Genomic DNA, 15,543 nt, shown 5'->3' with positions numbered 1-15,543 from the left:
ACCACTTACTAGGCCCTTACAACCTACCAGGATCCATGCTAAAAATCTGTAAATATGTCATCTCTTTCAAGCCCTACACTAACTCCAACTTACAAACAAGGCAACTAATGCCTAGAGAAGTCAAGGTCAATTTAGTAAACAACGAAGCCAGGATCTGAACCCAAAGCCTGACTAACTCAAAAGCCTGAGATCTTTATTACAAAAACAAACTGCCTCCCCTATACCATTCTCAGTGGTATAAATTTGGGGGCTCAAAGCCCATAAATGTTTCTCAATTCAAAGCTAGCTATTCCTGAGGGATTTCTTACTATATTTGCCTCTCTCATAAAAGGTGAATAAAGAATATACGTCCATACTTCATTTTATCCTTGGTATCTCATTAATGGGACAGAAATCATCTTGACACTAGCAATCCAAGCTACTGGGGAAAAAAAAAAACCACAGCAACAAATAATATAATTCCCTAAGACTTTTCAATAAGTTATACCATTTTTCCAAGACCATATTGTTAATTAACAGCAAAGTCACAACCAGATCCATATATCCAGACTGTCGGTAAAAACTTCTCTCTACTGGCTGCAATGATAGTATCTCAGTTTCCACTAGAGTTTATCCCTGCCAACAAAGAATACATAATTTTATGTCTGCCACACCATACTCCTTTCAAAATAGCAAAGTTGAAGGAAACTATTACAAGAATATCTAAAAGAGTTCACAATGTAGTCATTCTCTAATGTACACTGGATTCCAGAGAAGTTGCTCAGAACATGTCAATCCCATGAAGTATGAGATCCATGGGTCATTAACACCCAGGATAGTAACTCTTAAATCACTGTGGAGATCTCCAAAATGGGGAATGAAAACTGCATTCTGGTAAAAAGCAGCAGATATTACAACTAAGAAAGTTACTCAAAGTGTTCCCTTATAAAAACACACCACAAACAGCTGTCTCTCTGATACAGTAGTTCTCAACTTTGAGCATGCATCAGAAGCACCAGAAGGGCTTGTTAAAACAAGGACGGCTGAGACCTAACTCCAGAGTTTCTGATTCTAGTCTAGGCAAGACCAAAATTGTGTATTTCTAACAAGTTCCTTCATGATGCTAAGCTGGCCTGGAGACCACGTTTTGAGAACCACTACTCTAAAAGCATCTCACAAGATCAGATACATAGATGAACTGAAGACAGGCATTAGTGCATAATAATTAGTTTCACTGTACTTCAATATATTAATTCTTTTCTTATTCATAAGCATTCCTCAGGACATTTATTGAAATAGTATATTTAATTAGGTCATGTTTTCTGATGACAAATGGCAAACTATAATGGATTTTTTTTGGTTCTCAAGCATTCATTCAAGATTTTTAATAATACAAAAAGGGACTCTGAACTAGAAGGAACATTGTGAGATCATGTAGACCAGTAGTCTTCAATCAGGGTTCACTAAGACACCTAATAGAGGAGCTCCTTAAAAGAGTGCTGCCAGGGAATAAGCAAGAAGCTGGGTAGATCAGGTTCCTGACCTCTGGCTTCTCTAGAATTTTGCTTTAAACCAAATAGGCTTAGTTGTTTTACAATCTGAGAATCTATGTATGATTTTTTTGGGGGGAAAAAAAGGAGAGTTTTCCCCTTAATTGGATTATCAATAATTATTTATTAAGTATTTACTATATGCCAGGAACGTGCTAGGTACTGCAGTTGCACATAGTAACTCCTGCCTTGAAAAGCTTCAAGGGAAAAGACGTGTACCTACAAACAATAACATAATCTAGTGAGTACTAAAAGAAACAGTAAGTATAATACAAGGAGCCACAGAGAACAAAGGAGAAAGGGCTATTAGCCAGAACCCCCTCAGCAAACACATGGCACATTTAAATGGGGTCATTGCAGAGATGTAATGAAGTGACTATTCACAAAGGTGTAGACAGTACTAACAAGGAACCCCACAAGGGATGGTGAAGCACATCAGGTAGAGCCAGCACAGCAGGAGGCCCTTACCATTCCTAGACCTGGAGTGGCAAGGGAAAGAATGGTTATCGGAGTCCAAAGAACTGCAGTTATAAAAGAAGGCTGCCAAACAAGAGTGGTGGCCCTCAGCAGAGGAACACAACCACTGCCAACCAGCAATCCAACAGAAAAGGTGTCAGGGAAAGCAATAATCTAATGTGGTGGACTGCATTAGCATTTCCAAGTCCTCTCCATAATAGAATCATTCACCCATGCCTTTTGCTCTTTGCCATTGGATTCCACAGTACCTTCCCTTTTAGGAAGAGCACACTTCCTCATTCTACTGACACTGGGCTTGGTCATATGACTTGCTTTACATAGTAGAAAATTAACAGACATGATTCAAGCAAAGGTTTTAAATATGTACATGTGGTCTAGCCTGGTCACCTGGCATTTACATCCTCTGCCACAGGAAGTCCATGCTGCCTATCACCATTGCTCCTCCATCCTAGGTCCCAAAATACAACACACTGAGCAGACGTAAACCTAACTTGAAGCCTGGAGACCAGTGGAGCCCAGACAAGATCAGTGGAACCATAGGCAACCCACAACCCCATAGCAAAAAATGAGTGTGGTAAACTGTGATAAGCCACTAAAATTTGGGGGCTCTTAAGCAGCATTACCACAATAAATACTTGACCAATATATCCAATATCATTCACCTCCCTCCCTTTGGTCTTCTGTTGATGTCTCCTACAGGCCAACTCCAACAAGAAATTGAAACCAAGAAGACCCACTGATATAGTTCATAAATATGCCCTTGCAGGGGCAAAAGGAAAACTGTTCTTGGTAAACGACCAGTCATTCAAGGAAGATGAGGATGAGATTTCAGGCAGAAAGATCAGCATAAACAAAGGCACAGAGGCAAGAAATTCCATAGCTTTACACTGAGAACGCTAAGCATCAATGTCACCAGAATGTGTGAAGTTGAAGCAGAGAAAAGAGAGGAAAGTTGAGTCTACAGAATATTCTATAATCTCTCATGATAAACTAAGGAATCCTTATCAGTGAAAAGGCTTTCCAAAGGCCCAAAAACTTAATCTGCTGTAACAGGTCCACACTTTCTTCCATCTCTATAATTATGCATCATAACCTTTAAGAGATGCATTTTGATATTCCTAGAACTGTAGAAAAGCAAAGAAAAAGAGCAAATACTGGTAACTCTGAATAGTATATATAACTCATTCATGGAAAGACATCAGACTTTCCTGGTATGAGATAATAAAATCAAAACTCTAGTTAGAGCCTACCTGTACACACACACACATAATCTCTAATGATACCTAATTCCCTCAGAATCTAATAAAAGATAGAAATGTACTCACAACAACCTCCATTATAGTAGGAAGCTCAACAACTCCAGGAGGATAAACTGCCTCTATGCCTACAACTTTGAGGCATGAACAAGATGCTGTCCCCACAGTCCTTCTCCAAAAATCAGGACTTGGATGTTAAGTCTCACAGCCCCAGTATCCCTTCAGTTACTGGGGAAGCTACCTGATCAACCGAGACATGTAGCCACTACATCAGTCCTTTAATTGCTTAACCCATGGAGAAAAATTATTGGACTTTGGAGCTAGAAGGGACTTTAGAAATCCCTAAGTCCCCTACTTAGATTAAGAAAACCAGAGTCCAAAAGGGCTACATAAAATTTTTATTGGCATGTGGCCCCACACAAGTTTAGAGGACAAACATTTTCTAAAATACCCTGATATACAGGCAAAGTTTTAAATTAGTGTTTAGGTAGTAAAAATAAAGAACTGGTAATTAACATATACCAGCCTTATTCACAGGACTCTATACTCCAGGAGTTTTACTTTGAGGAAGATGTTTTATATAATATATTCACCTAGAACACTATAATCATTATAAATAAGGCTATAAAAATGACAAGATTTTCTCTATATGAAAACAATGTCTTAACACCTAAAAAAAGACAGTAACACATGAAGCTATTTCTTGATTCTAATAAAAAGAAACTTCCTAGTGTCCCAGGCTCGACACTCTGACCACCTAGACCAACGATTCCCAATGTCTGATCTACCGGCATAAGAATCAGTTCAGGTGCTTGTGAAAAATGCAGATTCCAGGGGCCAACTCTCGACCTATTTATTTCTAGGAGCTCAGGACTGTGCGGTTTTAACAGTTCCCTAGGTGGCTCTCATATGCCTTAAAGTTTGAGAACCACTGCCATAGACAGTCACCATGTTCTCCACGAGTCACTCCTATGATTACTCAAACATTTCCATAAACACGGAACCAATATCCCAAAGCTGGGATCAACATTACCTTGTCGCCCTTCATCATTGGTAAAGAGCCCAGTGTCACTGCTGCTACACACACTGCTGGTTTCACTGTAAAAAGAGTAAAACACAAGAGAACTCATCAGCTCCAGTCAATAAGCACCGTATGTTTATTATGGTTTTCAAGCTTCCCTAATTTCACTCCAACCTATTAGCCAATCAGATACGTAAATTTCTTTGGGAAGGTACAAAATTTTATTTTCCTCCCCAAACAAAGAAATATAAAAGGAGAATTCTAAAATTTTCACTTATATTTTAAAGTACTAAAAAAAATCTAAAGTCACTTTGTTAGTTAAGGACTAGAAAGCTAATAAAGCTCAAAGACATAATCTCAACCTAGTTTGATATATTCAACAATACAAATTTACAAATTTACCAAACAATTTTATTCTTAAATATTGCCAACTATCAGTTTCCAATGAAGCTATGTAATTTTAAGATGTCTAGCATCTTTAAAGTTTTCCCCCATTTACAAAGTAAACAAAACTCCATGAACAAGAAAAAAAATATGGCAAAACTTCTTTTCTGAATTTACTGTCCTCCTTCATGTTGAGCAGATACACAAAACTCATTCTGAAAAAAGGAACTAAAGTTAAAAACAAAAATATAAAAACAAACTTCATTTGCACTCACTGAAATATAGCTTTTGTCCCATGAAATTCTGCCCAATCTGTTTCATTTTCTGAGCTATTGCTCACAGTTGATTCTGTTTCTTCTGATGGTGCGCTTCTAAATTTGATTTCTCTGGTTCAAGAAAAACTTCTCAATCCTCTACAGTATTAGCTATTTCTTTGATTGGGAGTATTTCCTTCCAAGATAGTCAAAATTTTTTTTCACCTACTCTAGAAGATGCAAGAAACCAAAGCGAGGAAGAAGCATTTTCACCATGCTATAGAAAACACAGGCTTGGCAAAATCCCAATCTATATTCCTGGATCAAAAATCTGAAAATATTTTGTATTTTACAACATTTCCAAACATCCTTCCAACACTAAATCTTAAAAATGCCAATTAAATTAAGGAGCAATGCTTTCCTTACTCAAGCTTGTCCCTGAATATCAGATGCAAAAGATCTGTCACAGAAATAGTCAACAAACAAACCCTATTTCTTTTCTTTTTTTTTTTTTTAAAGTTCTGGGATACATGTGCAGAATATGCAGGTTTGTTACATAGGTATACATGTCCCATGGTGGAACAAACCCTATTTCTTCTTCTTTTTTTTTTTTTGAGATAGAGTTTCGCCCTTGTTGCCAAAGTGTGTGATCTTGGCTCACTGCAACCTCCACCTCCCGGGTTCAAGTGATTATCCTGTCTCAGCCTCCTGAGTAACTGGGATTACAGGCCTGCACCACCACGCCCGGCTAATTTTGTATTTTTAGTAGAGATGGGGTTTCACCATGTTGGTCAGGCTGGTCTCGAACTCCTGACCTCGTGATCCACCCGCCACGGCCTCCCGAAGTGCTGAGCTACCGCACCCGGCCCAAACCCTATTTCTTTATAGATTCTTTCATTTCATTTTCTTATGTACTTAGTATAAGCTGGGCCTCCAACTGTATTACCTAATTATTATAACATTGCTAGAAAAGCAACTGAACCACATCCAAGTGAAACAACAGAGTTAGTGTGAAGAAAGTCATCTTAACGTGCAGCTCCAAATGTTTCTGCTCTCAACGCTTTACTAGGAAATTTTTCATCACTTAGATTCTGCAAGTAACATTTTGCTTTCCTTGTTTTTTCACACATCTCTCTATCTAATCTTCCCACCAGAGAGTCTTTGAAAACAGAGGCACCCTAGGTAAGCCAGATGATTGGGCATGGCATCTACTTTCTGACAAGTATATTATCATAGGAATTGAGCCTAATAAAACACCATGGAGCCCTCTTGTCCACTGTTAACTAAACACTGTAAACTTGGTACTGACTTGAAAATGCTTTCATCTCAACTGCTTTTCTTTTCAAGTTCTGAAGACGAACTGTTTGCCTTTCAAGGTGCAATTAAAGGGTATGGTTTTCAAACTAGCAAAAATTCTTAGTTTTAAAACTGTAGATCAATAGTTTTTTATTCTATATTTTTTATATTTTTATATTCTATCTATAGATCAATATTTTGGTTGTATTATGTTCTACAATTTGAAATTCATACTTATTGGTAAAAGCAGAGTCAATAAAGTAAAAACCCAATCTCAGTACCAGAAACATCAAGAACTATGGTTCTCAACTAGAGACAATTTTGCAGCCCCTCTCCCAATTTGGCAATATCCAAAAACATTTTTGATACTCATGGCTTGAAGCAGAGAAGGAGGAGTTGGTGAACTACTGACATTTAGTGGGCGGAGGCCAGGGATGCTGCTCAACATCCTTCAATGCACAGCACAGCCCCACAACAGAGAATTATCTGGCCCAAAATGCCAGTAGTGCCTAAGTTGCAAACCCTGATCCACAGTGATGAACAAAGCAGAGGGCTGGAAGACGTAGGCTGTCCCATTTAGGGAAACTACTTGAGAAGAGAGGAGCCTGTGCACGTTAGCTGGATGCAGTAGTTAACATCCCATAGAAGCAACAATACCACTTCCTTGCCACGGCTGGGCCAGGGCCTCAAATGATCTGAAGCCTCCAGATCCAGAAACAATCAGAAGGCAGCCAGACCTTCAGACAAACTGATAGAACTGAAATTACTCACAAGTCGTACAGTTCACCCTTCCTTGCCTAACTGGGGCAGAAAGAAGATCCTGTAACCATAGAAGAGAACGATCCATGGATCCAGGGAAAAAAAATATCTTGCTCATCTCAGTGTCCCCAATGCCTAGCACAGTGCCTGGCACATATCAGACATTCAGTAAATGTTATGTAAACGGAATGAACTTGTTCTAGACACCTCTGTTGCCTGCCCTTATACAGCCTTGTGGCATGTCACTTCAACTCTTAGTCCTATTTCCCTACATGTAAAATGTGGATGGATGATTAAGGATGTGACAGTATGAGGTATGTGACCCTGCTTTGTGAACTCTAAAGCAATACACAAATGCAAACGATGAAAGATTAGAAAGCTACTTCTAGGGCACCAAGTCTGTGTCTAAGTATTATTTTAGAGGTTAATAGTAGTAATTTCCTCACTGACAATCTTCTCATTAGAACAGCACTCTACATTTTATAAGATGCAAACCTATTTTCATTTTAAATGGAAAAACAAAATATGGCCAATGAAATCTATTATTTTTCCTGCACTGGGTTTCATCCAAAAGAGAGGAGGCACTACTCTCGGCCAAGATCTACAAGTGCCTCCAGAAGGGGTTTGGTACTTGAACTGAGTTTATTCAGAAAATTATTAATATAGAAGGCTACTATTAATGATACCAAAAATATCATTCACTGAGTTCGACTGCAGGCCGGGTAATATACTAAGCACTTTTTATTAATTATTAGGCTTCCTCTACCCCCAAACTCTACAAGGTAAATACATCAACCTCATGTTACAAATGGAAAGGGGCTTAGAGAAAGCATGCAAGTTACCCAAGATCGCACAGCAAGGAAGCATCAGAGCCAGGGCAGTGTATGTCTAAAGCCCATGTATTCACTGAGCGGCCACTACAACACAGAAGCACAGATACTCAACTCATTCACTAAAGTCAATCAAGTGTTTCTCTATTCAGAAGATACCTCTGAATTTCAGGACTTTTCATTCTCCTGAAGATGCAAACAGATTAACTGAGCTAAGGAAGAAGTATTTGTTTGCTTTTAGCTACTTAAAACTTTCAGGCACAGCTGAAACTGCAGCTGTGCCTTGACTACTATCCCTTATCAGCAAATAATACATCATATATGCTGAACCCTAAGAAAACTAATTATAAACTCACTTTGGAAAGAAGCTCTCCTTCTTAATGCTGTATCTTGAATTCAATTAACACTCATTTTCGGTATGCTGACATAAAATACACCAAAATATATTCTCAGGGACCCATACCTCCTTGCCTTTATGGTTCCTGAATGCTCTTCCTTTGAAATCAAAGTAAAAACATTCTCTTAATGAGTTCAGGGGAAATAGCAGAGTCTGAGAATGCTATTCCTGACTTTAGCATCACACAAGGCTAGGAAAGCAATGTTTCAGGCCAGTAGTCATCTGCGGTAACCAGACTCCCAAGATGACTCCCAATTACCCAACCTCCTATTAATGCACACCCCAGTGTAGTACTTCTCACACTGCACAGGGTCTGGTCTGTAAAACTGATCACACAAAGCAGAAGCAATAGGTTGCCACTTCTGAGATTAGGTTATACAAGACTGTGGCTTTCATCGTGGGCTCTCTTTTCTGACTCTCCTCATCCCTCTCAGATCACTTACTCAAGGGGAAGCCAACTATCATGTCCTGAGGATGCTGATGGGCATGCGGAGGGGCCCATGTGAAAACGGACTGAGACTCTAAGTCCAACAGCTTTATGAGGAAATGAGCTCTGCCAACAGTCATGTGAGTGAGCTTGGAAACAAATCCTTCGGCCCTAGTAGAGCCTTGACATAACTGAGGTCCCTGCCAACAGTTAGACTATAATCTCGTGAGAAGACTCAACCAGAACCATCCAGCTAAGTCACTTTCAGATTCCAAGTGATAAAATGTTCATTGTTTAGCGCTAGTAATTTTTTTTGTTTGTTTATTTTTTTTGAGATCGAGTCTCCCTCTGTCGCCCAGGGTGGAGTGCAGTGGCGCGATCTTGGCTTACCACAACCTCCACTTCCCAGGTTCAGGCAATTCTCCTGTATCAGTCTCCCGAGTAGCTAAGATTACAGGACTATGCTACCACGCCTGGCTAATTTTCATATTTTTAGTAGAAACAAGGTTTCACCATATTGGTCAGGCTGGTCTCAAACTCCTGATCTTAGGTGATGCACCCGCCTAAGCCTCCCAAAGTGCTGGGATTACAAGCATGAGCCACTGTGCCCAGCCTAGAGCTAATAAGTTTTAGGGCAAATTTTTCTGCAGCAACAGATAATACAGAATCTTTATAAACTCTTTGTCGAAACTAATTCCCTTCTTCCTAAACAGTAGCTTCTAGTTTCAACAAAACAAACCCCACCTCTGAATTCCCACTATTGCCGGGGGGAGCAGGGGGCAGAAAAAAGCAAGGCTCACCCTCTGATCTGAGAGCTTGCTAATTCTTTCATACTCCTAACCACAGAAGACTATAAAGTGAGAACTGAAAAAGTAACTTATACCTGTTCCAATTATAATAAGGAGCTACAGAATTAGTTTATCACCTATAATCAAAAGTTGGTGTTAATAAGTTACCATCTGGGTTTGTTTCTCCCCATTTAAGAGCTTATTAACCAAGTAGCTTAATAAGAGGTGTTTTTTGCATCTAATTAATAGATATCTTAAAATAAAGTTTATGGCTTACATCATTTCTAAAAAACTTTTCTTAGTAAATAATAATGCGCTTAACAAAAATAAAAGTTGTTTCGGAATTTAGAAAAACGTGGGAAAAAGTCACTCTTAGATCTACTGCCCAAAGGTATTTTTGCTCTATTATTTTCCAGGGTAGAGGTGGCACATTGTAACCCTTTGTAATCAGACTTCTGAATCTAGTAGTAAACAAGACTGAGGGAGAGGTTATTCAGAGAAATATCTCACATCAGTTCCGAAATTATTCCTATAAGTAATGAGAATATATAATAGAAGCATTTGTTTTTCAGTTTCATTCAGACGGTGACACGAAAGGCAGCAACCTCCCCAGGTTGACAGGTTCGATACTATGACCTGTAAAATCAGGTACATTTTCCAGATACAATTTTCCTCAGGACTCTGCTATTGAGCTGGGGGCTGTGCCTCAAGACATCCCTTTTCTTAGAGCTAAGTTATTCACCTTCAGGTAGATGAAACATCTTCTCAGAGTAAATTTTTAAAGAGCATGGATTCTGGGGCCTGCATATCTAAGAATGTCTTTCTGCTGCCTTTCCATATAAAATATACCTTTACTGTATATAAAATGCAAGGTGAAGTGAGTCACTTTTTCCCTCTCAAAACTCTATGGGCAAATGTAGCCCTTAACACTTACTATATTGTAGGGATGAATGTCAGTTTTATTTTCATGTCCCACCCCCAACCGTTTTTTTAAGAGACGGTATCTCACTCTGCCACCCAAGCTCTGGAGTGCAGTGTTGTAATCACAGCTCAGTGCAGTCTTGAACTCCTGGGCTCAAGGGATCCTCCCGCCTCAGCGTCCCAAAGTGTTAGGAATACGGGTCTGAGTCACTGCACCCAGCCTTCAATCCCTTTAAAGATTTTTCTTTCCTTAGTCCTGAGCATATGTGAAAAAAAGAAAAACTAAAATAAAATACTTTTTAAAAAGATCCATCTCAGTAGAGGTCTCTTTTCATTAATTTTCTCTTTTAATCTTTAGACTTAATTTTTCAACTCAAGAACACTTTTTTCTCTTCAGTTGTATCTTCTTCTTCTCCAGCAAGTTTCTTCCTTGGGAATATTTACACACTCACAGACTTGGCCTCTTTAGAGCTACTAAGTTTTAGGGTGAATTTTTCTGTAGCAATAGAGAATACAGATGGCCTATTGCCAAGGTTTCCTCAAACTACAAGGCTGATAGAACTGCACTCAACAATGAAATGGGAGGCCCACATGAGAAGTGCTGGGCCTGCCCTGAAGGTAGACAGCAAACCTCTGCATCCTTTCTCTACAGTCACCTCGAGGTTCAGAAATGCAAGGCCAGTTTCAGTCAGAAAATCAGGCAGCTACAGTTTGAGGCAGGGTGTGGTTCCATCCTTCTCTTCTCAATGAGTATCTTTCAGTTTCTGGTTTGTTTTTTTTTTTTTTTTTTTGAGACAGAGTCTCACTCTGTCACCCAGGCTCCAGGGCAGTGGCGTGATCTCGGCTCATTGCAAGCTCCACCTCCCAGGTTCACACCATTCTCCTGCCTGAGCCTCCCGAGCAGCTGGGACTACAGGTGCCCACCACCGCACCTGGCTAATTTTTCTGTATTTTTAGTAGAGTCGGGGTTTCACCATGTTAGCCAGGATGGTCTTGATCTTCTGACCTTGTGATCCACCCGCCTTGGCTTCCCAAACTGCTGGGATTACAGGCGTGAGCCATCACACCTGGCCTGAGTATCTTTCAGTTTCTATTTGGTCACTCTAACTCCCAGAATACACTTAGATAGGGAAGCCTAGTGTTTTCTGTGTGTATCTGTGTTTGAGGGTAAGGAGCAGTTTTAGGGTATTGAGTCCTAGAAAGCACAGTCTTCAAGAACAAAGACTCCAGTTGACATGGGTAGAGAAGTGCATTCTGGAGATAGTACATTCTGGGGACTGTTGTGTTTTCCACACCTTCATTTATGGCACACTCCTAGAATGGGGTCAGAATCAGGCAGTGAGAGTTGGATGATCCTATCTCAGCCCAGCACAGCTGTATGAGATAAAAGCTTCCCAGTAGCACTGGGAGCACTGGGCTAGGGGCTCTGCATATTCTCTTGGCCAGCGGTAGATCTGAGAATGGCATGTTACCTATGTCCATGAGAGTAGAAAAGGGGACCAATGGTAATCTATGCACCCTTGCTGGCAAATACCAAGAGGCCTTTGAACAAATTCTGCAAAATAAGAGAAAAGGGAGTATCATTCTAAAAGTTCAGAGAAAGAACAAATCTTTGAAGATGACTGCCAGTGGAAACTACAAGAACTCAAGTGGGCAGTTAAGGCTACTCACCAGTTAAGATGTTACAATGGTGGGAGGTAGACTATGACTGAAAAGAATCATGGCATCTCAGTGTTACAAGGGATTTCAGAAGTCTTCCGTTCAACCCTCTCAACTCCACAGCAACTAAGTAAGCAGTCATCACGCCCATGTTTGAATCCCCCCGACTTATCTAGAAGTCATTACGCATTACATGGTGAAACAATTCACTTCATTTTTACAGAGTCCTAATTTTTAGAATGCTATTTTTTATCCGCAGCAACATGTAACACTCTGTACTTTTTATTCCTGAGTTCTGCCCTGTGGAGCCACATGGAATAATCCCAATATTTCTTTTAAGAGGTAGACTCTTTCAAGAGATGGATGTTTCTTTCAAGATATAGACCTTCAAGTACAATAGTATCATATCTGCCTCCCAAGGTGTGTTTTTTAGTTGTCCCTAAGGATACTAGCAGAACTGCGAATATATCCATATAAGCACACTATGCTAGATTCGAGAATCTCACATGCAATACTACCACTATTTACAATAGTAAATACACTCTTGGTCAGCATCCCTACTCACAGAATAGAAATCAGAACACCCCCACCTACCATACATATTCTTTTACACAGCTCCTGGAACCCCTGATTAATCACCTCCACTTGCAAAGGAGGCTACTTACCTTAATCATGAAATAATGAATGCTATTGATCCAACAAGCTACTGCTATAGAGTGTTATTGATCACCCAATCTTTGGTTAAAACGGTCCTCATTTAGCAATTTCACTGTCACAAACACCTGGAGCAAAGCACACTCATAATTAAAGAGTTTGGGGGAGTTAAAGTGAGAGGTGATGGACAGAGATCTCTGCTTTCTCCCATTTATTCTTGCTTCTGAGCTATTGTTTGTGTCAGAAGGGATATTGATTTTCTATAAAAATAAGAAAACAAGAGGCACCAAGGGGCCGCAGAAGGTCAGCCTGGGCTGGAGAAGGAGGGGGTAGGTTTAGCACTCTATCTCTGTCACTTGCCTTCCAAGAGAGGAGAATATTTTCTTTCCTGTGAGATCAGCCTCTAATACATCACCTTAGGAAGGCTCCTGAATGTGACTTCTGGCCATCACCCAACCAATTCACTTATGAAAAAAAAAGAAGCTAAACCATATTCAAGGGGAACAAACAAATGATGTGTTAGTAAAGAATAGAGCAAAATTAGGCTACAGTCACCTAATAGCTAATAGCTATTAATAGCTGCTATATAGACAATTTAAATAAAGATCAGTAGAAAATAATTTTACAGTAATTGTTCTACTTTAGAATACTCACAAACACACATACACAGAAAAATATTAAAATAAGTTTGATCTCTATGCAAGCAGGAAAAAACTATTATACTATAACCATTTTTAGTTCCTCAAAACTTGTGAGGGATTGGCTGGTGTAATATTAAAGGAAGACCAGAAACAGAAAAGCAAACAAATATTGATGAAGTCTATAACTACTCCATGTTTAGTTCACAAAGAGTGAGTTTAAGGAAATTAGAAATAGGCTGATTGAGACATACATTTTCAAATCCAAAACACCTAATACATGCTTTAAAAAAAAAAACAAAAAACTCTACCATTGACTAGGCTAAGCTAAGCTTAACAATCAACTTCATCTTAATAATCGTACAATGTGGATCATTACTCTGACAACTCTCAATATCACTGCTAAAAAGTAAAAGTCTACATTTTGATCTGTATGCGAACAGTGGCACATCCAAGTAGATTTATGAAAGGGTAACCAAGAAGATTCTTGAAAGTATTTCTTTTAAAAATGCAGGGGAAACAAAAAAGTAGAAAATTATTGACAGAATCAACTGACCAAGACAGTATAATATCCAAATCATAAACTATTATCTACTTACACTCTAATGCTAGCCCTTTTTAAAGGTGTGCCTAACAATTAAGGGAGACTTTAGTTCCACTCTCCTCTTGAAGAGAGGCTGAACACAACATGCGGTCAAAGAGTAAGAATCACCCCCTCTCCCACAGAATGGATTTAGAGGAAAAAAATACAAAGCACTTCTGTTTGTAACTACAGATGAATCGAGACAAGTAAGGGGAATTTAGAACTCCTAAATAACTAGAAGATTTTAAAGAACTTTCCTCATGCCATGTGCGCCACCACTCCGCCCATTATTCCTTCACAGCTACAAGCCCTTTAGCATCTACATATTGAAAGAACTCTGAAGTGAGAGGCCAGGGTAATAGCCCAAATGGGTGAATGAGGTCTCCTCAATTTGAAAAGAGGAAGAATTTCACAAGAATTCCCATCCACTTAAGTTTATCCAGACTCTCAGGTAATGAGAATTTATATTATTACATCCTGACTAGAATGTGCAATAGATGTGTCTGGAGTAAGAGGGAACAGAAAAGAGTGAAGCATCTCATGCTAGATTATAGGCTCTGCATCTGGAGCCACACTTGAGCTGTTATCTCAGAGCAGACAGAGTTAACAGTTTCTCTTTCACATACAGTTATGTCGTAGTTTAACAAGAAATTATGGGGAAGAAACATACACAAAGCTATTATCCCAAAAGGCTACTTTTAAAATCACCATTCTCAATACTAAGAAGAATTCTATTTGGCATATATGCTCAATATTAAAACAAACTTGAATGTCTCAGTAGAGGGTTTCAATAGTGTGAAAGGCTACAAGTTGACTAAGCATTTCTTGTTTGATTAAAAATAGTCTGATGAGGAAAAAATACCTTTATAATCCAAATATATACATATAAATTCTGTAAATAGACCTTAGAAGGAATGAGGCATTAGAGGAAAATTAGGAAAGTCAAAATATGAGCCTATCACAATATAGTCTGCAGACTGGCAAATATAAACTTAGTAAGAAAAAGTTTAAAAGCTGGATTAAAAACCATCCATGAAAGGTACAGGTACACAGACCTAAGCAGCTTTTCCTGTTACTGACACAGCCTCACCTCAGAGTTCCTAAGATTGATGTCTTTGTTTTTAAGATAAACTTCAGAAAGGTCATCTGTTCTACAGCTGGGAAAGTTAAATTGAGACAGAACAACTCAAAGGGCAGCAGAACGTGGTGGTTACAAACGAGCTTTGGAATCAGGCTTGATTCCCCGTTTTGGCACTGGGTGACCTTAGGCAAATTATCTAAGCTCTTATAACCTCAGCTTCCCTTCTATAAATACAAATAGTGGTATCCACCATATAGTGGAATTGTGAACATTAGAGTATATGTTAAGTCCATAGTACAGTGCCTGGCCCATAGTTAAGTGCTTAATAAATGTCAACTAATATTAACAATAATAGAATACGCTGGTTCTCAACAGGGAGTACTCAATCCACCTAGGGATCACCCCTGGAGGCTTTTGGGTTGATACAATGAAAAGGGGGTGTGCGCATGTTCTCACTCATAGGTGGGAACTGAACAATGGGATCACTTGGACTCGGGAAGGGGAACATCACACACCGGGGCCTATCATGGGGAGGGGGGAGGGGGGAGGGATTGCATTGGGAGTTATACCTGATATAAATGATGAATTG

At 39.3% G+C, this 15,543-nt stretch overlaps 1 protein-coding gene across 5 annotated transcripts in view; it reads right to left on the bottom strand.

Annotated features, from left to right (window-relative positions):
• The window catches only part of GPATCH2L (G-patch domain containing 2 like), a 52,193-nt gene that overhangs the window by 32,524 nt on the left and 4,126 nt on the right, over positions 1–15,543 (bottom strand). For all 5 annotated transcript variants that reach the window (XR_004057266.1, XM_010382691.2, XM_010382690.2 and 2 more), the window contains exon 3: positions 4,296–4,360. Coding sequence is in view for 4 of the 5 variants with exons in the window: in XM_010382691.2 (XP_010380993.1) it covers positions 4,296–4,360 (65 nt within the window). In the remaining variant the exon portion in view is untranslated. The remainder of the gene's footprint in view (positions 1–4,295; positions 4,361–15,543) is intronic.

Source organism: Rhinopithecus roxellana, chromosome 5 (genome assembly GCF_007565055.1).
Source record: "Rhinopithecus roxellana isolate Shanxi Qingling chromosome 5, ASM756505v1, whole genome shotgun sequence".
Lineage (NCBI taxonomy): Eukaryota > Metazoa > Chordata > Mammalia > Primates > Cercopithecidae > Rhinopithecus > Rhinopithecus roxellana.
This window is presented reverse-complemented; position numbering and strand designations above follow the sequence as displayed.